The 24,748-nt window shown below is 40.2% G+C and overlaps 1 protein-coding gene across 6 annotated transcripts in view; it reads right to left on the bottom strand.

The window, feature by feature from the left end:
- Positions 1–15,389: 15,389 nt before the first annotated feature.
- The window catches only part of LOC129718689 (voltage-dependent T-type calcium channel subunit alpha-1G), a 58,021-nt gene continuing 48,662 nt past the window's right edge, over positions 15,390–24,748 (bottom strand). For all 6 annotated transcript variants that reach the window (XM_055669724.1, XM_055669720.1, XM_055669721.1 and 3 more), the window contains 6 exons: positions 19,711–19,860; positions 19,486–19,647; positions 19,207–19,425; positions 18,957–19,149; positions 18,429–18,892; positions 15,390–18,360 (listed from right to left, as the gene is read on the bottom strand). In XM_055669724.1, coding sequence (XP_055525699.1) covers positions 16,969–18,360; positions 18,429–18,892; positions 18,957–19,149; positions 19,207–19,425; positions 19,486–19,647; positions 19,711–19,860 — 2,580 coding nt within the window. In that variant the 3' untranslated portion in view covers positions 15,390–16,968. The remainder of the gene's footprint in view (positions 18,361–18,428; positions 18,893–18,956; positions 19,150–19,206; positions 19,426–19,485; positions 19,648–19,710; positions 19,861–24,748) is intronic.

The raw sequence follows: 24,748 nt of genomic DNA, 5'->3' as shown, positions 1-24,748 counted from the left end.
GATAATAAAGTACTGCAATATGTGCGCTTTCGGAATTGGGATTGTTCCCTCTAATAGTTATTATGGCGTGTTGGCTATTGCCTTTTACGGGTTGAGGGAAAAGCCAGGCCAAATTAGTACAATTTTATCATATGTCAACTATCAGCGAACAGATTGTGTTAAAGGCGGATCCGGGGCTGGTTTTGCTAAATGAGCAACAAAATCTAAAGCTAATTGGTCGCAATCGGCAGTTGGATGTTAAATTTATTGGGCACTTTAGTGCCATTAGTTCCACGTAACAGCACGACAAAATTCATGGATTAAATTTACAGCAAAATCTTCTTAAACGGTGCGTGAAATAATGAACGGAGTGGATGAATGAGCTTAGAACAAAAAGTAGAAAGCTTAGCGACATTCACTAACACTACGAAAATGAACGGTTTTGTTGATATTCTAAGCAAAAACTATTCTCTATATTGGCGTGGTTAATTGATGGTGTATATTCGATTGCAAACAAGGACAGGTACAATATTAACTCTTCTGCTTTCATTTCACTTAGAAGCTAAATTTAAACATTTAGTTTCTTTTGCCGAACTCAGCAAACTTTTTACTGAGCCATCGGCAATCTGTTCGGTTATTTATTTACTTGACGAGAGCTCGATATTTTTTCCATTTTCGCGAAGAAGATAGCTCAACAAAAATCTAGAAAGCGTTCATTAAAATTTACTGAAAGAGTCAGAATTTATACAGCTGACGATTCGCAACAAATTACCAAGCGTTTCGTGATATGCAATTTAAGCTTTTTCATGGTTATACAAAAGGGAAATATAAATCTAGAGAAACATTTCAAAAGGTCCTATATGTTTTGATCGATTTTTAAATCGATCACTTTCATTCAATCTCCACAACTTATCAAACACCTTTTATGACACGTTATTTGCAGAAGTTGATAGCGAAGGGATCACTCTAACCTTCTGAACGAGAATCCCACTTGGGAGAGTTACTAAAACTGAACCATTATCAAAATGAAAAGACGCTCCAGAAAACCTATAAAAGCAGATAGGACCTTTTGAAATGTTTATCTAGAAATGTAACTATTGTAGCAGTTGCTATTTCAACCATAGAATAATTTTTTACAGGTGTTTCGGATTGCTTGGACCAATTATACTGAACCGCATTCGGTTAAAAAACTCGACTGTTTATTATTATGGCGAAGACTTCGAGTGATTTTTTTTTGTGGTCAAAAATTTAAAAGCCCGATATCGAGTTCGAGTTCAGCTATCAACCGAGTCGCACGTTTCACACGAAGCTCTTGCTATAAAGTGCGGCTGATAAGCTTTGTTCTACCATACAATAGCGTTTTTTTGTTCGACTTCAAGGTCGAATAGTCGAACCTTGTGATCTATTGTTAATTCGTGACCAGTAAAACAAAGACAATTAAAGTGATCCGGAATTCAGTATCTTCAAGAGAAGAAATAAGAACTACCCAGACTAGTTACCGGTGTTGGCATGATGCCGCCCGGCGGCGGCAGCAGCGACGGACCAGCTCCTGGAGGAAGGGGTTTCCCCGCGTTGGGTTTAATCTCGCAACGACAGGATGGACGTTACCTTCTTCTTACGCGCTCGGACGAAGGTGAGACGCTGAAAGGAGTTTCACAAAAACTGCTGTGGAGACGTAGTCAGCGTGAAACGTATTCGAGAAGGAAAAATATTAATCCAGATACACAACGAAAAGCAAGCGAACCAACTGAAGAAACTAACCTCACTTATTGATGGATTGAACATAACCATATCCGAACACGCCACGTTGAATAATGCAAGGTTGTGATCATGTGTCACGATCTAAAAGATATCGCCGAGAAGGAAATTTTGCAAGAGCTCAATGGGCAAAAAGTGACTCACGTGCAGCAAATATAGCGAAAAGCAAACGGTCAACTCATCAAAACCCCTTCCTTCATACTGACAATCTCTTCAACAATACGACCAGAACGAGTCAAAGTAGGATTCCTCAGTGTACCAGCTTGCCCATACTATCCACGACCTGTGCGTTGTTTTCAGTGTTGGAGGATCGGCCATCTTGCTCGTGAATGTCGGAGAGAAAAAACATGTGTTAACTGTTCGGAAGAATATCACGGCGAAGAGTGTTCGAAACCATCAAAATGCGTCAACTGTAATGGAAATCACCCAGCTAACAATCCGAAATGTGACGTCTGGAACACGGAAATGGATATTATTCGTACGAAAATTGATCAGGAAATTAGTTTTGCAGAGGCCAGGAAGATTGTTGAATCACGTAAGCAAACGGAGCAAACCTTCGCAAGCAGATTGATCGGAACAGAGAAGACCTGTACGTGTAAATGCACCTGTGGTCAAGTTGCAAAGGCAGAAGGATCTACTACAAAAACAAAAGCTTCGACGTCATCTGAGATCAACAGCAGCCAAATTCCAACTAAATTAAACGATATCAGCCCACCTAGCTCCCCCAGAACGAAACGTGCTAAGCAAGACGGGAAAACCAGCGATGATGAAACACCTGCAACCCAGAAGACTGTAAGAAAAGAGATGGACAATGACAGACCTGATCCCGAAGCAACCAAGAAAACTCGCGGACGAACAAGAAAGAAACCAACGCCGGAAACCAGGAACAGAACCGATGCTGAGAATGGACCGAGTGAGATGGAATTATAAATTACCAAAATGCACAACACACCCGCTTCATATTCAAACGCGCAACCGCCAACCCTAGTATCTTGGAATATCCAAGGTTTCCGGACAGGAAAGCCCGAACTAGATTCAATCATTCTCGATAAAAAACCAGTAATCATTTGTCTTCAAGAAACCATGTGTCCCTCGAGTAAACCACTGACCATCACCGGATATAAGGTGTATCACCGGCCGCGACAAAGCGGTATGCGAGCTGCAGGAGGAGTTATCGTCGCCGTTAAAAGCGGGATTGACAGTGAAGCGGTGGAAACAGATTCACTGCTAGAAGCTATAGCCATCAAGGTAGGTCCCCCACTTAACATCACTGTTTTAAATATGTATCTGCCATCTGGAGATTTGATTAATAAAAATGAAATAGGCTCCCTAATTACCGAAATTTCCCACCCCCTTCTACTCGTGGGAGACATGAATCCGCACCACCCCCTTTGGGGCTCGGAGTGCACTTCACCCAGAGGCTGCGATATAGAAGAAGTGTTAAATGAGCATAACCTTGTCGTGCTAAATAGCGGAGAACCAACATTCATTAGCCACTCTACCGGTAGAGGATCTTGTATTGATTTGGCTTGCTGTTCAAATGAACTGGCAGGACAGATTGACTTTTATGCAGCAGAAAATACTCAGCGATCATGTCCCTGTGTTTCTAACGTTCCCTGGATCCATCAGGCCGGTGTCATATCGGACAAAATGGAAAATAGAAGAGGCCGATTGGCGACAGTATGAAAGCATTCTTAACATTCCGCAAAAAGATAACGCAGAAGAACAGATTGAAGCAATCACTAGCGAAATGCTTAAAGCAGCAGAAATCTCAATACCGAAATCGACGACTTATACCGGACGAAAATCAGTACCCTGGTGGAACGATTCAGTAAAGGCGGTTATAAAGGCGAGAAGGAAGGCGTTGAGAAAGCTCAAATCAATACCGAATACCCACAAAGATAAAGCACTTTTAGCCGAGTCCGTTAAAGAAACTCGGAGCAGAGCGCGTAATGTAGTGACAGAAGCAAAGCAGATGTCTTGGCGAAAGTTTGTTTTGAAATTTAACATCGGGACACCAGTTAAGGAAATGTGGAACAATTTTCACCGAATACAAGGCAAAGTGACTGAAAACCGAATTTACGCTTTAAAAGATCAACATGGGACTGTTACAGACGCAACGTCTATCGCAGAAAAGTTAGCTAAAGCCTGTATTACACTCTTTGACCAAGCGTCAAATATTTGTCGTTTTTTGACAGATAAAAATTTGGTCAAATATAATTGTTTGTCACTCTCCAATTTTAACATGGGGCAAACACGGGCAAACAACAACCATGATGTCAAATAAATTTGACCATTATGTCAAAAGGTCAAATATTTGGCCATTAGACAAAGAGTGTACTACAGGCTTAACTCTTTCCAATCTACATCAAGCAACGATTCATATTCGCCTCAGTTTAGGCAACACAAGAACACAGTTGAAAGCCAACCGCTTATCATCCCAGATGCTGCAAACGAAGGATACAACGAGCATTTTACCTTAAGCGAATTGGAAGAAGCGCTTGAAGGTTTGAAAGGTTCATCACCGGGAGAAGACAACATACATTACGAGATGATTATCCACCTTCCAATAGACTGCAAAAAACAATTACTTAAAGCATATAATCGTTCGTGGGAAGAATCTCTGTACCCAGAAAGCTGGACTAAATCGATAGTTGTTCCAATTTTCAAGAATAAAGGAGAACGCACAAATCCACAAAACTACAGACCAATTTACCTTAACAGCTGTATGGGAAAAGTTTTCGAGAGAATGCTGAATAACCGTTTAATGTACATTCTCGAAACAAAAAAGCTACTTGATCAGCACCAGTATGCGTTCAGAAAAGGGCGATCTACTACAGACCACCTGGTTACAATGGAGAAGGTAGTACGCGGAGCTTTACATAAGGGTAAATATGCACAGGCAGTTTTTTTAGACATCTCGAAGGCCTACGACACGACTTGGAGAAGACTTATTCTTGATAGACTTAGTAGCTGGAACATAGGTGGTCGAATGCTTGAATTTTTTGAGCAATCTTTGCGAGAAAGAACGTTTAGAGTGGTAGCAAATGGCGTGTTTTCTGAGAGAAAGCGAATGGAGACAGGACTATGCCATGGATCGGTCCTCAGCGTAACCCTATTTCTGATAGCTATCGATACTTTAAATCAATTTCTACCTAACAACGTCACTTGCTTGATATACGCTGATGATGTTGTCCTTTTCGCCGAAGGCTGCAGCTCAGAAGAACTGGCTGAAAAACTCCAAGAAGCGTTGGATTCAATAAGTGAATGGGAGGCTAAAACAGGGTTTACATATTCTCCTAGTAAATGTGCCACAGTAATTTTCAAAAACATACAGGCAAGAAAAATCTCCAGCTTACTCACCCTGGGAAACTCAGTGATTTCTTTGAAAAATTGTATTCCGCGCCAATACTTTTCTAAATTAGTGATATATCGTTGAGACGTTTAGAAGTTATACACAATGCTGGCCTATGGCAATAAGTGGTGCATTTTATACCAGCCCTATTGTTAGTATTCAGGCAGAAATTGGAATTCCCTGCCTAAAACCGTTAATCGAGCAACGAACAGCCATATATTGCATTAAGAAAGAGTCTCAAGAAAGAACAACCGAAAATAATACGAGTAGCATACCAGGAGTCTCCATTGAGGATCACTCTGAGTTGTCGTCGTCCTTTTCTTCAGATAGCGAAAGTTCAGGAGAACTGTGGAACACTCAACCATTATCGGATATGCCTACAACATCTTTCGAATTAGCAGGAAAATTTTGGAAGACCTAGAAGCAAATCTTCCTATCACACACTGTTTGCGCACACCTGGAAGTGCTCCGTGGCATCGCAGTACAATATCAGTTGATACTACTATGATCAGAGCGAAACTCCAATCAAATAACGCTACACTCCTGAGACATGCTTTTTTTCACAGAGTAATCGATCAATATTCAATATATAGCCAACTATTTACGGATGGGTCCAAAACGGTAGATAAATGTGGTTTTAGTGTGGTTCACGGTGATATGGTTATCCGCAAAAGAATTTTCAACAATGCCAGTATTTTTGCAGCAGAAAGTGAAGCAGTAAAAACAGCTCTCCTCTGGGTGGCTGAACAAGAAGGTGCGGGGGCCTATCTGATCTGTACCGATTCGTTAAGCGTTATTGACAGTCTTCGAAAGCAAAAAATTAGAACCAAATGGAGAGATGACATCGCACAGATTTCTAGACAATGCTCCGAATCGCGAAAAGCTATAACGTTCATGTGGGTCCCAAGCCACGTTGCACAATGGTCCAGAAACCAAATTTAGGAGGAAATTTGGGTCTAGAGCTCTATAGCAATGTTTTAGAGAAAAACTTTCTTCTACAAAGTTGTTACATATGATAATGCGCTTATTGAAAAATTATCAAAAATTAGGGTGACCAAAATTTTCGAAGCAATCAACTATCTAACTTTTTGAAGTAGAATACTTCTCTCAGGAAGTTCGGCTACATAGGGATGTAAAATGAAAATCTAAAACCGAAAAAAGTGAAAAATATGTCCAATTTCAAATGCTTATTAATCGGTTAGTATTCGATGGATTTCCTTCGTTCTTGCAGCAATAGATTGGAAAATCTTGTAAGATTCTTCCCAAAAGAAGATAATTGTAATTTTATTATTCACACTATTGTACTATTGAAAATAGTCAAGCCTTGTCAAAACGAAAAATTCGATCTCTGATTGGTCGTTATGTGATTGCTTCCCAAGCACGGTCGACAGAATCATATACCTTGAAATTGAAAACATGCTATTTGGCCTATATAAGAGCCTGTTTCAGCCGGAGCCGCTAATAATAGTTCTAGACAGCGACAACAGCAGTCGTCCTTCCTTAGCAGCAGCACTAGCCCTGTGGTTGGTCACCACGTCTCAGGAGCAGCGAGGTTTTTCTCAGCGTGTGTCGCCAGACAGCCATTATTCCCCCCGTGTTGGGGCAGCATGAAGATTGCCATCAGGAAATCCAATTTTGAAAATCAAAATGCCTTTTTGACAACGCAAGCAAGCATTCTGTGTTGGATCCTAGCATTTAAATCTGTCGCACCCGTCTAATTTACTGAATGTGAAATAGCTTCCACAGTGCATGTTGTCCGTGTATCTTAAATCCCCCACTGTTAGAGCAGCTCAAAGGTTGCGATCAGCAACCGATTTTGAACCGCAAAATGCCTTTTTCAAGGCAAATAAACCAGTAATTGAAGGTTAATAATTTTCTGGCATCAACACAAGCAGACATTCTGTGCGGGATGCAATCAAATTCGGTTGTAGTTGTCTATTTTTTACTTTATTTAATAAACACCCACTGCAGAGGCAGCGCAAAGGCTGCGATCAGCATAACCGACTTTGAATAACGAACTGCCCTGTTAGAACGCATTCACAAAGACAGTTAGGCCTCTGCCATGGTGAACGCGAACGCGAGCGATGGGGCGAGAAACTTGCCGCAGGTAAATAAACAGCTCTCTTTACGGCTGTTCGGCATTCTGGATTTTGGCAATCAAAACTTCTGCTGGCTATCTGATTTTCAGTGTGAAAACAGCCTTCAATTTTGTTGTCAGAGCGCCTGACTACGATTTGGTAATATTGTTTGAGTAAAATGTTAACAAAATTTAACAATATTCCTCTTTCTCCCATTCAATAAAACAGGTAATACGATGCCTTCGTCATACGCAAGTTCACCATAACTCCCGCTATCGACGTAACACAGAGATGCAATCAGCGTCATATCCGATTTTAAATTCAACAACAAACTGTCCTTTTTAGGACAACCAAACAAATGAATTGAAGATTTAATATTTTCTCGTTCTGAGCTTTAACCAAAAGTTAATTATTCTAATTTGAATACACATGTACATACTTTGACTGTTGAAACTTATTTGCGCCGCAAGAGTTTGTTCTTTTCCTGTTCAGTGAGGTCAGAATTTTCAATACTGCCAATATTTGCTAGGAAAAATGACTGACACGCAAGCAGCCGGGTTATCTTTCTTGTAAAAGTATTCTACTTCAACCTTGCGGTCGTGGCTTTGCAAACAACCCTCTTGTGATTTTTATCTTTGAAGATAGAAGAAAAACTTGTTCTACAATGTTATAGCTCCAATAATTTTAAGTAACTTTGTAAAAAAATGTTTTTTTTCTATCTTTGAAAACAACCGATTTATATTGAAAAAACACATTTTGCGCTTTAACTTCTTTATTTTAAGTTTCACCCTTAAACTGCCTCTGAACGACTTTTAAAGCTTTTTAAGAGGAGCAATTTGCAATTCTGATATCGTAAATATCTCTATTCTACTCAAAGTTATTGATGTTTTTCATCAAAAAACATGCGTTTTTCATTTGTATGTCATTCATTTTGGGGCAAACATAAAAAATATCTCTTGGTCTCATTTTGAAGGGCATGCTTGACTCTATAAATGGAAGAACTTTTAGGGATTTGTTATTTTTTAATTTGAGTAAATTCAATTTAAAAACAAGGCAAAAATTTCAATGATTTTATACATTATGCATATAAAAGCACCAAGATTTATGTTTTGGTATTTTTTCTTATAACTAGACGTAATTACCTTTAATTTGACCCAAAAAGATCGAAAATCGATCAACTGGTTCAAAAGTTATGAATTTTTTTAAACAAAATACAATACAAGTTTTTCTTCTATCTTCAAAGATAAAAAAGTTAGATAGTTGATTGCTTCGAAAATTTTGGTCACCCTAATTTTTGATAATTTTTCAATAAGCGCATTATCATATGTAACAACTTTTTAGAAGGAAGTTTTTCTCTAAAACATTGCTATAAAGCTCTAGACCCAAATTTCCTCCTAAATTTGGTTTCTGGACCATTGTGCGTTGGGATACCTGGGAACGAGCGGGCTGACAAAGAGGCTAAATTGGCCTTAGAACAAGAACCCGATGATGGTACCATATTAGACTACAGTGAAGCCACAAGATGCATAAAACACTGCATAACCCAGAGGTGGCAGTGCCAATGGCATGTAATTACAGAAAAAAAATTGCGTGAAATCAAGAACGTGGTATCTAAATTCTAGTGTAAAGCGCAAACCAGGAGGGATGATGTTGTATTAACGCGACTGCGTATAGGACACACACAGCTCACACACAATTACCTGTTAGATAGAAGCAAAAACATCATATCAAGAAGACTGGCATCTCTGGATCGATCCCATACAAATGACAAGCGTCAAGTCAAACAGCGCACTCCATCTTTTTAAGGTGGAAGTTTGCATCGCTGCGAAGACAGAGTGGGTTATGTGGCGGTCCAACCTGTGCGATCGGCTTGCATTCGCATCGCCAGCACACACACTAGCATGCCTCAGCTCCACTTTTACTCGTAAGACTGCGCTGCCAAAACTGTCGCTCAGTCTCAGGCAGAGTTCCCAGTCTTCTTGATATGATGTTTTTGATAGAAGCGAAGTGCCACGATGTAGTAATGCAACGACATATAGACAGTAAAACATATCATTGTGAATTGCCAAGGATACGATGAAGAAAGAAAAAGAATAAATATTAGTCCAAACCTTCGAGAAGCGTTAGCTGATAGTGACGATAGAATAGAAAAAGTGCTAGAATTTTTCAGAAATATTGATTTGTATAATTTTATTTAGTTACTACAAGAAGAATAATGTTGTAAACTATTTATTGTAAACTTGCTTTAGAAGACCCGAATGACACAGAGTTAAAGGGTCTTAAAATAAATAATAATAAATAATAATAAAAGCCCGATATCCATTTTTATGTTTTTTTTTCATATTAACACGCATTTGTTAAACGCAGACTCGAAACTTTTCTGAATATTGAAAAATGGTGGATTTATTGTTCGATTTCGTTTCCAGTATGGTAGAGAACAAAAAAATTTCAATAGAAAATTAACGAATTAATAAAATTTTGTGTGTATGTAGTTTTGTTGCATTCAAGGTTGCAGACGGGACGGAATCCAAGTATTATTTCATCATTGTTGTTAGTACATGGTAACCAAATTTGTTTTTTGATGCCATCAAATTCAACAAAACTTAAACAATTTAAACATTTCTATATGCTAGCGCAGCCTGCTGCTGGCAGTGCTGACAACTTTGGCGTAAAATTTGACACACGCAGTTGACTTAGAACTAGAAAAAATCAAAGTACGGAATTTTGCGAGGCGCTACACTTTAGAGGCAAGTTTTAGTCCATTTCGGCCGATTTTTCGCGGAAATTAGTTGCGATCGCACTGAGTGTATAGAAAAGTATACTTAGTTTGAGTGGTTACACGACTCTTACGTGCCGGTATTTGTGGAAAAGGTTCTAGTCGCTAACGGCGCGGAAATATAAACAAAACCGAGAAAAAAAATTAGTGATGTGAGAAATAGCCAGACTAAAACAATTTAAAGGTTTCACGGTAAAACCAAATGTGCAAACTGATTGAGTGAAGAGCTCTGATGCTGGTTTGGCAGTTTCACAATGAATAATTGCTGGTTAGTTGAAAAATTTATGATATTCTGTGAGGCATTCCCGAAATGCGATAGTATGCAGGAGAAAGCCATCGGTCCTCTCATACTTGGATTCCGTCCCGTTTTACATTAACAAGAGTTATGGACATTTGTTGCAACTCCGAATAAATCCCAGAACAACATCCTGATTTAACTTTCAAACTAATTTCGTTTTGCCAGTGTGTCACTTCTGCATTGTTTACATGCCTATTTTCAGAAAAATCTGTCTGTCTGTCTGTCTGTCTGTCTGTCTGTCTGTCTGTCTGTCTGTCTGTCTGTCTGTCTGTCTGTCTGTCTGTCTGTCTGTCTGTCTGTCTGTCTGTCTGTCTGTCTGTCTGTCTGTCTGTCTGTCTGTCTGTCTGTCTGTCTGTCTGTCTGTCTGTTTGTCTGTCTGTCTGTCTGTCTGTCTGTCTGTCTGTCTGTCTGTCTGTCTGTCTGTCTGTCTGTCTGTCTGTCTGTCTGTCTGTCTGTCTGTCTGTCTGTCTGTCTGTCTGTCTGTCTGTCTGTCTGTCTGTCTGTCTGTCTGTCTGTCTGTCTGTCTGTCTGTCTGTCTGTCTGTCTGTCTGTCTGTCTGTCTGTCTGTCTGTCTGTCTGTCTGTCTGTCTGTCTGTCTGTCTGTCTGTCTGTCTGTCTGTCTGTCTGTCTGTCTGTCTGTCTGTCTGTCTGTCTGTCTGTCTGTCTGTCTGTCTGTCTGTCTGTCTGTCTGTCTGTCTGTCTGTCTGTCTGTCTGTCTGTCTGTCTGTCTGTCTGTCTGTCTGTCTGTCTGTCTGTCTGTCTGTCTGTCTGTCTGTCTGTCTGTCTGTCTGTCTGTCTGTCTGTCTGTCTGTCTGTCTGTCTGTCTGTCTGTCTGTCTGTCTGTCTGTCTGTCTGTCTGTCTGTCTGTCTGTCTGTCTGTCTGTCTGTCTGTCTGTCTGTCTGTCTGTCTGTCTGTCTGTCTGTCTGTCTGTCTGTCTGTCTGTCTGTCTGTCTGTCTGTCTGTCTGTCTGTCTGTCTGTCTGTCTGTCTGTCTGTCTGTCTGTCTGTCTGTCTGTCTGTCTGTCTGTCTGTCTGTCTGTCTGTCTGTCTGTCTGTCTGTCTGTCTGTCTGTCTGTCTGTCTGTCTGTCTGTCTGTCTGTCTGTCTGTCTGTCTGTCTGTCTGTCTGTCTGTCTGTCTGTCTGTCTGTCTGTCTGTCTGTCTGTCTGTCTGTCTGTCTGTCTGTCTGTCTGTCTGTCTGTCTGTCTGTCTGTCTGTCTGTCTGTCTGTCTGTCTGTCTGTCTGTCTGTCTGTCTGTCTGTCTGTCTGTCTGTCTGTCTGTCTGTCTGTCTGTCTGTCTGTCTGTCTGTCTGTCTGTCTGTCTGTCTGTCTGTCTGTCTGTCTGTCTGTCTGTCTGTCTGTCTGTCTGTCTGTCTGTCTGTCTGTCAATGAATGCAATAAGTCGAGAAAACGCATTTTGTAGCAGAACGCCAAATCATCGCTTGCTGATCCACTGTTTCCCAAACTGGAAATCCCAAAGGGTCACAACCCTTCGGTGTCAGCCTCCATCACCAACCCATCCAAGCAAATATTAAAAAAAACCTACCAAAATGTCACTGTCAATAATATGTACAACGCTTTTCGCATCTTTGTGCGACTCATCACTACCGCAGGTAGCAGTAGCAGCGAGAGTAACGAGAGACGGGAAAACTTTTCCCGAACAATCGCAACAATCATCGGCGGAAAGGAATAGCACCGGAACAAAAGAGGTTGTGCAGTAGCAAAACAAATGCCCAAACTTCGAATGAACGCCGGAGTACAAGACAAAAAAAACAATGCAAACATTGCACAAAGAATACCCAGACCGACGAGATAATTCCAAATTAAATTAAACTCCCAGTTCGACCGTATTGTTCATAACTTTGACAAGACCGTCACCGTGCGCCTTTTCTCTCCGAACTCCGCTTGCTGCGATTGACAAAACTCTGGTCGGGTGCGTACACCGCAAACTGGTTAAAAAGTTTTAAAGCGATGATGTTTCGATGCGTGAAATTAATTACATTTGTCGTTAGCCACATTCTGGTGTGTTACGAACGATGTTAGCCGTGATCAATTCTATAAACGCAATTTTCAATATAAGGACAAACTTGAAGCCACCACCCTTTGGATTTACTGGCTGCCGTTCAGCATGATAAGAACTTCAGTTTTGCGTTGTCAGAGTGTGGCAACAAAAATAGGGAAATGATAATGTCAAACCCTTTTTCTAGAGCTCTAGAAATAACACGAAACAAAAACGAAAAAAAGAAAGACTTTTCGCGTCGGACCAGCAGCACAAGAAATAACTAGCCCTCGCGCGCACTGGAAACTTTTCCTTTTCGCGGATGTCCATTTGTGTGTACAAAATACACCGCAGGGTTGACGACTCCTTAAAGAGGAAAATTAAATTTCCCTCGTTCCTTCTCGGTTTTGAACTTCAGCCTTATCGGTCTAATCAATTGTTGTACCTCAAGGAGGAATTTGTTTTCTAACTGGTGAGATTTACAACAGATTAGTGATTGCCGCTAAAAATCGAGGGCCAATAAAAAACACTTCAGACTAACGCCTGAGTTTTCCATTCAGCGTGTCGTCTCTTAAAGTTGATGGGAATATCTTTTTCCAAATTGGCTGTGCTATGTAAGCCGCATGAGAGACAAAAAAGAGGTAACGACAAAAACAACCAAGGCAAGGACGACGGAAGCTAATTTTTCAGCACTACCGTGAAAAGGACCAGCTGCGGGAATTTTTTCCCATCGTGCGCGGAATGCGATTAGATAAACGGAAAAAGAAAAGTTTAACGAGAAGTGGCTCAGTCGAAATACTATTTTTGCTTTGAAAGGAACAGAAACGCATTTTAGGTGAGATTTTGAACAGTTGTACCGTGCTGGATCAAAATCCGTACACCTAAGCACATGATAATCTTCGACGGTCAATACAAAATCATGAAATCACATATTGCTCTAAACTGGCATGTTTAGTTATAGGTCTACTTCTATTTTATCACTATTTTCCAGCAAAATGATTAAAATCACTCTGAAACTCGAAAAAATCATGTTTAAATAGAACATGTTTTGAATCGAAATCCGTACTCAGTTTTTTGTCTGAATCAAAACCCGTACACTTTTGAATCGAAATCCGCACACACGCGATATAGACTGGATCAAAGTCCATACAACAATAAATCAAACTCCGTATAGATGAAGAAGTACAAAAATGGACATCTTTTATTTATAATTTATCTTTAAATTACCGAATAAGTATATTTTGAGGATCAACTGGCTCCTAAAGTTTCACACGGTTTTCTAATTTTTGATATCAGCTGAAATAGTGCAATTTTCGTAGCGTTTCGTAGTAACTGGAACGCCGGAACCTCTCGAAGCTTCCCGGTACGACTTTCCCTTGCGCACCTCAGTCACAGCTCCTACGAAATTGTTTGCCGTATATTTATACTTGTTTTCTTCCATTATATGCTGAAAACAAGAAGAAAGTTCAACAATATATGCATGATACACACGCTGTACGGATTTCGATTCAAGCAATTAACAAGAATCAAAAGCCGTACGGCACAGTTTTTGTTGAATAAATACAATTTACACTATTTACCAGACAATATACAGCACGAAAATGGCAAAGACTTACCTTTTCCATCAATTTCAAAAAGATTCACAGAGTAAAACACTTATATCCCACTTGAAAATCGTTTTTATCTGAAGAACGTTTCCTTAGTAAATTCTCTAACGATACAACGAAATGACAACTGAAACCGTTACACGATTGATTTTTCATTTTTAATATTTTTATTTCATGGCCTACTGGCGCATAGTTTAATTTAACAGAAGGCCAACAACTCAACGGATATGTACATGTAACTATCATTTGAATTTTCACTTTTATAATGCTTGAAACTGAAGAAAAACATCAAGGTGTACGGATTTCGATACTGTACGGGTTTCGATCCAGCACGGTAACTTAACCAAACTGGAACGGATTTGTATGATTTCTGTACCAATTGATTTGGAAATTAATTTTTTTATTTACCTAGTAGCGTAAAGATGAAGCTTTTTAATTTGAAATGGTTCATGGATTGAGCAATACAATCTTTGAACATATCGCCAGGTTCTGCTAAAACACCAGGAGTTATATTATCAGATATTTATTTTTTGAACTTTGGAATCGCTTCGATCCGTTTTGTGTATGTAGTATTTTTTTCAATTTATTTTGGCGCTTCACTTCAATACTCAATCACTGGTTCACGAGTCCGTTCAGAATAACAACAAAAAACAAGTTAAAGATATCTAAACTTTCATTAGAATAGAAAATCAAAGAAATCGTTTTGAAGTTTCAAGTTTAGTTAATGCGGCCTAAACGAGGCGCACTTTCAAACGCTCTAACTTACTCCTCATTGCTCAAATCTGCATGAAAATCTGTATGAAATGTTCTCAATGAGTTGTACTTAGACTTAGCGTTCAAATTTTTGAGAAATCATGATTTTATCATTCTGCAAGATGATCAACAGCTTTGCAGTCACTCACCAGCACTAGTATTTACTGCTAATACACCAAACAACGTTTAACGTGTACTGCTTCAAGAAACCCTCTAGGGAGCGGTAGAAGAAACATGCGGCGCAGCTTGTGTGCAAACTCTTGCCAAGCGAAGCAACTCTTCGTGTTCATTATGAAAGCTTTGCAACTATTGCATACAATTTTACTTTGCTGTAGGCCAGCGGTTCTCAACCTGGGGTACGCGTACCCCTAGGGGTACGCGAGAGCCTCTAGGGGGTACGCGAAAGAAAAATCAGTAATGGCGGACAAAGCAATGTTTTTTTGAAATACTTCAGTTGTTGTTCAAACTTGCTTTCAAAACATGACTGTAGCAGTAAAACAAACTATAGTCCAATTTGAAACCTGGACTAGACTACCACAACGTGATCTACCACTGCTTTCTCCCACTCTGCGAGAACATTAGAAGCCAGGGGGCACAATTAATTTGGAAAATATTGCCAAGGGGTACGCGGACAAAAAAAGGTTGAGAACCGCTGCTGTAGGCCAAAACAGTTTTTGTTTCATACAAGTTTCAGTACGTTTCAAAATCATTATTACGACTTATTAATAACACAGTATTGATATAAATATTAATCTTTCCGCAGGAAAAAAAACTTCAACAAAAACAAGTTAGTAGTTATTACTCTTGTTTATTCATTTCCATATACAAGTTCTTAGAATTAATTTAAAATAGAAGGCTCCTACAAGATTGTCATACTTTGTATTGTTTGGAAACGTTTTTTTGTTTTTTTTTTTTTTTATTTTATCTATACAGAGAAATAAACCGTGATCAATATAACATGTTCAGAACAACCTCTGGAGTATTTGGCAACGCATATTGACGAACAATAAGTTAGGCATACAATTTCGAGTCAACTATTACAATATTAAGAGTGTTCCACCGATCGACGCTAACGCTCAGAGAGAAAGAGTCTTGTCGTACGTCGTATTTCACTACTTTGTTTTTCAACAGTATTGCACCAAAAGTTTCTTAATTTTTATAATTCTCAACAGAGACACATTGAAGCACCAGTTTTTTTTCGTTAAATGAGTTGAGTTTGTTGTTTTTCGTTATGTCTAACTACTGTTTGCTTGAAATTCGCCCAATGTTTTTGTGCTGGCCCCATCTAACTTTCGTTTCTTTTTTTCGAACGCAACAATGTCATGGTAATTGCTAGTAAAACGATAACGTAATGTCACAGATCAACAGACATAACACTTCGATCGAATTTTCAATCAATTCGTCGTTCGAATGAAGGCTCTGCGCCCTGTATTTCGACAGCAGCGCTAGTGTACATGCATGTGTCAAACTGAAATCCACATAAATGTATGAGATTGCATGCTAGCGCTCCAAGCAATGCTACCGCGGGACGACGATGGAGCATGATTAGGTCTGCTAGCCTGTGGTTATATTTTCAGCGTGTGTGGAGTACTGTCTGTAAAGATCAGAATTTCTCCGTTGAGAAAACCGCGAAATTGGACCGCGCGCAAGTTCTATCTATAGGAATTCGTGTACTTTGCATAAAGATTCAGTGCGGATTAGTCTAGCTTTAATACGAAGTAACAATATCAAAGGTATCTTTGCATATGAATTTTGAATCGAATATGAAGTCCAAAAATATTCAAATTTTTACGCGAAAATCCAAATTCTTAGAAGTTGAAATATTATTTATTTAGTTTTATAATAAATGCCTGTAATTTCCAAAATGTCGTAATTACCAGAATTGACAAAAAATGTCGGAAATGTCAAATATGCAAAAAACTTCAAAAATAAAATTTATTATTAGCTCTAATCTATTAAACAAATAGATTTTGTGTTTACCTTTAGTGGATAGTTTTCGTGTTCGGAAGGGTTCGCACTTGAAAATTGTTTCGAAACCAAGAGTAATTTTCCTACGGACACATCCATCAGGGTATTTTTTAATTCCGCAAACAGTAGTTTGGAGTAAACGCAAGTCTTCAGTTCGAAAATATTCAGTATTCAATAAGGAAATCCTACACTTTTCTAAGGAGATATCTGGGAACATGGTTTCTAGTGTTATCTTAGGCTATCCACTTAAACAAATAATACATTCACTAGGGTTGCGATTAGGAGGGGTGTATACATTTGACAACATGGTATCTTATTTGTTTGTTTAATTTGGTTGGTTTTTCATAAATTAGTAGATTGGAACTACGAACATCTCCGCAACTAATCAACGGGTAAATTCTATATTTTCCTTCGCTCGGAAATGATTCGCAAAATTTCGCAGGACTCTGACTTTTTAACCGCATCATTAAATTCAACGTTTTCATTGGGGAAGGTATTATTGCCGGCCAGATCGGCCGTGTGCGACGTCGAAGGTAACAGCAATGAACTTTCGTTCGTTTCCGTGTCCTCGTCCAAAGCTGCTTGTTTAAATAGCTGCTTCGTGCTGCCAACACGACTTTTAGCCTGCAGCTTTGGTACCGACAAAAATAATTTATTATTATTGCTACTACTGGTATTATTAGTACTACTGTTACTACTATTAATAGGGACATTTTGTACACTAGCGCCTGATGAGGAATTCGGAAAAGGTTTATTAGGGAGGCAATCCGAATTGAAGCTTGGTCGTACATCACAATCGAGACTTAATTGACGATAATCTGGTTTGTTGGTTTTAGCTGTGCTTTTGGTAGCTGCCGCGATTGTTGGGCAAGACGTTTTTAAACTGGAGTCCCCTTCGTTAAACGACTGGTTATCCTTATTCTCCTTCCAGGTGTTGGCATACTTCAATGAACTATTCCTAACACTCCCGCCTCTGTCTTGACCTTTAAACGGTTTCTTATACTCATCTACTGACAACCGTTTCTCTATATTTTTATTGAAAAGTGATTTCTTGATGTGAATTTTTGTGTTACTAGCTGCAGTATCGTTGACTGGGTTGAGCGTTTCGTCGGTTTCATTTTTGATGTTGTGTTCCGCAGTCTCATCATAAGAATTGCTAATTGAATGCGGGCTACAAGTTGATAAGTTCTGATTAAAATACTGTATAGTTTGTCGGCGCTGAAAATTCAGCTTTTTCTCCAAAACCGGTGTGCTGTATGTGAAATTCGATGGCAATGATGATACTTTCGTCAGCGGTTTTTTCTGTGACTTTTTATGATTGTTTTCAAGTTGCAGGCAAAGAGCCTGTTCTTCTTCAAATTCCTGCTCACGTTCGAACTCTCGCTCCAGCTCCGTTTCGATCTCTAATTCGTCCTCCATTTGTTTGTGACTCTCTTCCAAATGTTTCATCAGCACTGCTACCACTACATTTACCAGCACAAACTGTGCCATCAGGACGAATATTACGAAAAATATTGGAGCTATCACTGTGCTTACGCAGCAATTTTTCACACAATCAGCGGCATCGTCGCAATCATCCCTCAGCGTGTCCTTCATTATTCCGTTCCAATTGTCGCCAGTGGCAACTCTAAACAAGGTTAAAAATGCCATCCCAAAATTGGCAAAATGCGCATGCTCTCCCAAACCCTGACATGGCAACTCTTCCGAGCATTCTAATCTGCCGAATAATTCAACTCCCAGGGCAGCAAAGATGAAAAACAGTAAGAAAAATAGTAGGCCTAGATTTCCAACCTAAAAGATTGTAAAAGAACGTAATCAATCAGATCGTTAATGGTTGTCACAGCCTACTGCTTACATACCTGAGGCAGTGCTTGCATGACAGTGTCCAGTAGTGCTCTTATTCCTTTGGCCATTTTTAACAGTTTTAATACCCGCGCTATCCTAAGCACCCGCATTACGCGTATTATTGTTGGATTGATTGGTATAATGTTCGTTTCTAATTCCTCTAAGACAATTCCTACGATTGAAAGAATCACAATTGCTACGTCCAGTTGATTCCATTTATCTTTCATGTAGATCTTCAATCCCAGGGCCACCAGCTTCATGATGGCTTCCAGTATAAAAACCGCGGTGAAAAAGTAGTTGAAAATTTTTAGCGCATATTCCAGAGCCAGTGGCATCATGTAGTACTCCATTGCCATAGTGACCACGTTTAGCCCAATAACGGCTGCGATTGCCAAATCGAAGTACTTGGACGTCACCACGTTGTGAACAAACAAGCGCAACGGAGAATAGTTGGTATAGTAAGGTGGCTCATGCATTCCTTAAAATAAAACCAAAAAAAAGCTATATCAATGATGTCAAGCTGTACACTAGATTCCTCTTACGACGTCTCTTTTTCTCCATCTGTAAAGCTCGCTTCGCTGCGCGTCTGATTTTCTCCTCCTTTTCTTGTTCCTCGCGGCAACGGTGGAAATTTTCCACCACAACTCCCACAAACATATTTAGTACGAAAAATCCAACCAGCAAAATAAATGCAATGAAATACAGCAGACGCCATTCGTTGTAGTTTACGATAGGCTGTATGGAAAATTGATGCATTAGAACTCGAGCAAAACGAGCAACGGCGTAACTGACCTGCTGATCAACTCCTACAGCATCCAATCCGGTGTACATGATATTCACCCAACCGTCCCGCGATGACAGTACGAAGAGTGACATCAACGCCTTGCCAAGATCATCAAAATTATACTTCCTGTTGATCCAAACGTTGCCCTCTATGGCCTTGCAATCTTGTTTATTTTTGACACCCTTGATGTTTTCACCCTCGCAGTAGAAAAAAGTGCCTTTGAAAAGCTGCAAATAATGATTTTCATAAAATGTTGACAAATAGTTGGTTTTCTATTAAACAAATACCTGAACTCCAAGGATACCAAAAATTATGAAAAAGGTACAACAAATCAACACTATATTTCCGATGGGCCGGAGCGATGACAGCAACGTTTGTACTACCAACTTCAACCCTGGAGCCCTGTTTATCACTCGTAACGGTCTGAGCGATCGCAGGAGCCGGAAAACCTGTGCCAGTAATTTGATTTCATATTAGAAATTGCCGCTTCTGTTCTCAATATACACAATTACCCGCAAAATGCCGAATATCCTCGGGCTTGATTCACTAATCAATGACATCAGCAAATCGATAATCGATATGATGACTAGCGATCCATCCATTATATTCCAGCCGGAGGTGAAATACGCATCTGGCCCGTAAAACATGCCAGTTGCGACAACCTGGAAATAAAGTGAAGCTCAATTGAAACAATCAATATCAATCGCAAGTTCAGCCTGGAATCATTGTGCGTTGTCTCTTAAGATCTCATACATTAACTCAAAGATGACTAGACTTTCAAGTTTCTTCATATTTTTTGGACCCGGCCACCTTCACGCCAAATCGGAATGAAAATTAGATGGCAGCACTGTACAAGGGTACTGAAGAAATTGCTTCACCTTCTACCATGATTATCTTATTGTCAATATCAAATTAACAGTAAACAAACTAGTTTGACTTTTGCTCTGGCTTTGCTTTTTTGAATCATGCTTTAGTAATCTTTTTTTTTAATCTAGCTGTTCAAAATGCGGACGATAAACCAGGTAGGCTGATGGAATTCTAGCCTCCAACATGAGTCAATTTTTATTCAACTTAGTTTCAAATGAATACGTTTCTGTTTCGGCTCTATCTGTATCAATGAATATCTTTGTAATGTAATGGTCAAGTGAGCCTTGACCTACTGTCAAGGCTATGAAAGAACAGCTGTGAAAAATCATCATTTTTTTTATTCCGACCACCGAAGAAACTAGACTAATGAAGTTGTTCTCAACAATTTTAGTCGTTAGTATTTTCTAAAAGAACACAACATATTTTGGCGACGAGAATATTCAAGCCGCCTCCGGAAGCAATCCTCCAGTTCCTCTTTTTGAAGACTTCAAGCAACAGCGAATTCAAAGATGACCGACCGGGATGCTCTTAGCGCGAATATACGGCTCACGGAACTGATCGCTACTCAGCAGCAGCAGATTGCGGATCTCCAACGAACGGACGCCAATCCGGCTGATAGTGGAAGAACCATCAAGTCTCTCGCAACTGGAATCGACGAGTTCCGGTACGACCCTGACGACGAAATATATTTTGAATCATGGTACGCTCGTTTCGAAGACGTTTTCAAGCAAGACGAAATTAAAGAAAGCTTTCGGACGTCAAACTTCGCTATTAGTGTCTCCAGTACACGAAGAACGACGCTCATGATTGTTCCTCCTATGCTGCTTCGATCAACACGCACTGCAAAGCTTTCCAGTTATCAATGCTTTCTAACAATCAATTTAAAGCGCTTCTTCACACGATTGATAGGTAAGTTGGAAGCAGAAGATTTCGCACCCGCCGTCGGTGATGGAGCTGGAACATTTCTGACGTTGAAAAACCTGATGGAAGAATGCAATCGAATCATCGACATTAAACAGGACACCACAATGATCGAGAAAATGGAAACAACAAGGATGTCAACGCCATCGCTAATCATCCGAAGCCTGCTAGCAAGAAGACGATTCCGAAAACACTCTACTGGTTGTGTGGAGACCCACACTACGTCAAGCAGTGCTATAATCAAAACCGTTATTGGAGCAAGTGCAAAAAAAGGGTCACAAGGAAGGCTATTGTTTCTCCGCTGAGTAGAAGTCATGCAAGCCGGCAGACAAATCAAGAAAAAAGGACATGGTCAACTTCAAAGGTATTTCGTTGATTAAAAAAGTCGACCTCGAAAGTTCATCTAGTTAAATCTCAACGGCTTCCCGGTCCAGTTACAACTAGACTGTGCGTCAGACATCACAATATTCTCCGAGCAAGTCTGGGAAACGATTGGCCAACCACCAACGCAATATACTAAAGTTGTAGCTGTCAGTGCATCAGAAGACGAGATTGGTGTCATAGGTGAATTCCTAGCAAACATCACTGTCCATGACATCACCAGACAAAGCCGAGCTTATGCTTCAAGCAAACCGGATCCCAACGTCTTTGGCATTGCGACGACTATTCAACTCGATCTCTGGTTAGTTCCGTTCAATACACTGATCCAGTCCGTACAGCAGAAGTTCGAGCCCTTGATAGAAAAACTCCGTTCCAGATTTCCTGATGTTTTTCAAAGTTCCCTTGGTCACTCATCAAGGATTGTTCCAGTACAACCATTTGCCACCCGGAGTCATATCCGCCCCTGGTACTTTCCAGACAATAATCGATAGTATGGTAGCCGGCATTCCAGGTGTCAAACCGTATCTTGACATCATGATAATGAGCACGATCGCAACCTTTACGTCGTCCTGAAACGAATTCAAGACTATGGATTTTATCTCCGTATGGAGAAGCGCCGTTTCTATCTTCCACAGATAAAATCCATTGACAAGGATGGTCTTCACTCTGGTCCTGAGAACACGCGCGTCATTTCTCAAATGGCAGCTCCGAAGAACGTTTCGCAGCTGTGATCTTATTTGAGAGCAATCAACTGTTACGGACGATTCATTGGCCGGATAAAAGAGCTTCGTGCGCCACTGGACCGTCTACCTAACCAGACTGGACCAGACGGAGGCTACGTCCTCGCTGCTTTGCAAATAGAATCGGATGTGAAAGCGATCCTCGACAACTCCATCTCTACTTCAGCGGTCACATCTGGAATGATAGTCAAGGAAACAAGCCGTGATGCAGTCCTACAAGAGGTGATCCAGCACATCAATCAAGGTTGGCCATTCGTCAGTTTTTCACCAGACGAGATAGACTGCAGATCGTTCAATGTTGCATAATCTTTGGTGATCGGGTCGTCATTCCAGCACATTTTCGGAAGCGCATCATCCATCAACTGCATCGAGGACATCCTGGGATGATTCGCATGAATGCGTTGGCTAGAAGCTTCGTTTACAGGCCTAACATAGAAGACGAAGTAGAAACCTGTGTTCGACATTGCAGTTACTGTGCAGAAGTCGCCAAATCCCCGAGAAAACCCGAACTGGAGTTCTGGCCGATTCCGTCGAAACCCTAGGAGCGCTTTCACATCGACTATGCTGGCCCCGTGAATGGTTACTACAATCTGGTTTTTGCCGACGCTTGCTCCAAATAGCCCGCAGTTTTCCGCACCCGCAGTAGAGCAACAACAGCAACACTGGAAATTATTGAAGAAGCCTTCGCAAGGTATGGACATCCACGAGCCCTGGTGTCGAACAACGGTTCCCAGTTTATCAGTTCAACTTTCAGGCAGTTCTGTGAAGCAACCGGAGTCTGCCACCTGGCCATAGCTCCATATCGCCCGCAGTCAAATGGACAGGCTGAAAAGGTTTGTTGACTAAAAGAGGGGACTCAAGAAGCTTGTCAAGGGGGAAAACATGACCACATTCCAGCATCTCCAGATCCTCCATCCATCAAACCATCAAACGGAAGTTCGAAGCAAATGATTTGGCCTACGATGAGGTTCACCGACGCAAGGCAACCAAGTGGGTTCCTGGAACGATCATGGAGCGCTAAGCCGAGTAAACTACAACGTTGGATACTGAACGTCTCATTTGCTCGTACACAAATCAACTGAAGCAACGTCATGGCGATTGTGAGAGCTCTCCAGTGTTACCCAACCTGCCACTATCTATGCTGTTGGATGAGTTCAACTTCCAACCAATGAGGCCCGCTGTTCCTGAGATTCCAGATAAACCAGCTGCCCCTGTAGATGAAGAAGTTCAAATTGGCTGAACCTCTACGATCCCTTTTAAAAAGGGAGATGCAATGGAATAGTCAAGTAAGCCTTGACCTGCTGTCAACTGTGAAACATCATTGTCATTCTTATTCCGACCACCAAAGAAGCTAGACTAATAAAGTAGCTCTTAACAGTTTTTAGTTGTCATTATTTTTTAAAATAACACAACAATCTTGCATTAAACCAATTATGATTTGGTGCTGCTAGTGTCATACAGTTTTCAAGAAACAAAACAAAAAAGTTATGAGTCTTTCCCATTCAAAAGTCCTAGGAAATGCAACGACCAAATCCGATTTCGACCAAAACTTGTGAGTCAATGTACTTTGTACTAGACCTCATAAATCCAAATGTTTGTACCGACTGGTTGTCACCTTGACCAATGATACGGTCCCCACTTTTTGCCAATTTTGAGAAACAGCTTTTAAAATATGCAGATATATCGGGACCTTGAAGAGCTACAAGTGATCTTGACACCTCATCTTGAAGCGTTTTGTATGTAGAATCAAACTACACTCCCTGATATATTTTACAGTGCTGCCAACACTGCGCTCTTTCGACTTAAAACTTAATTTGAAATTTTCTCAAAATGCCACCTCATCGATTTTGATTTTAACCACGCCAATGTGTTCATCAGATGGTTCAACATAGGAATCACTTATCAAAACAAAATGTAAATCTTGAACAGAGATACAGAATAATCAAATATCCGAGATTTTGGAATTTTTCTACGCACGAAAAACCTTCGACATAGAATGCGACAATCGCAATGGTATCCTAGCAGGCTATGATTTCAAAATTGTAAACAATGTGTTTTCTCGTGAGTGGTATCTTTTAAAAATTCAATACGACGTTGAATGCTTAGAAACTGTGTGCTATACCCAACCTCAATATCCCGACAAGTTCAATATCAACAAGTTCAATCACCACGTGAAGAATGTCATCGAGGGTCGGAAAACTTGTGTTCAGTGCGATAAAGCCGTTACAGCGTCGGCGAAATCTTCGCAAAATGACCAGTTAGATGAAATCGCTGAAATTGGTGAGATTTAAAAAAAACTAAGAAACTATCATTTCCGGCTTAAAGGAGATATTGGTAAGCGATATGCTTCTTGGACAGCCTGTGGAGTTATGAATTCAGTACGAAGTATCATTTGGTCATATTTGGATAATTGTTTCATCGAGGGAATAACATGTAAGCAATGGACGCAACAAGAGCGATGTTTCCTGGAATCGAGAATAAGCGATACGGAAACATTCGTGGACAGGTTTATTAAGACGATTCAGGATTTCCGAAACCATGATTCTATCGCGCTGAAACAAACGGAGTTTTTCCAGGAAACTAAAGAAAACTATTTTTAAAGAGTACACTAGTAGTGCCGGATTTCTCCAATTATTCGTTT

The sequence above is a fragment of the Wyeomyia smithii genome, chromosome 1 (assembly GCF_029784165.1).
Source record: "Wyeomyia smithii strain HCP4-BCI-WySm-NY-G18 chromosome 1, ASM2978416v1, whole genome shotgun sequence".
Taxonomy (NCBI): domain Eukaryota; kingdom Metazoa; phylum Arthropoda; class Insecta; order Diptera; family Culicidae; genus Wyeomyia; species Wyeomyia smithii.
Note: the sequence above shows the minus strand (reverse complement) of the source record. Positions and strands in the feature narration are given on the sequence as shown.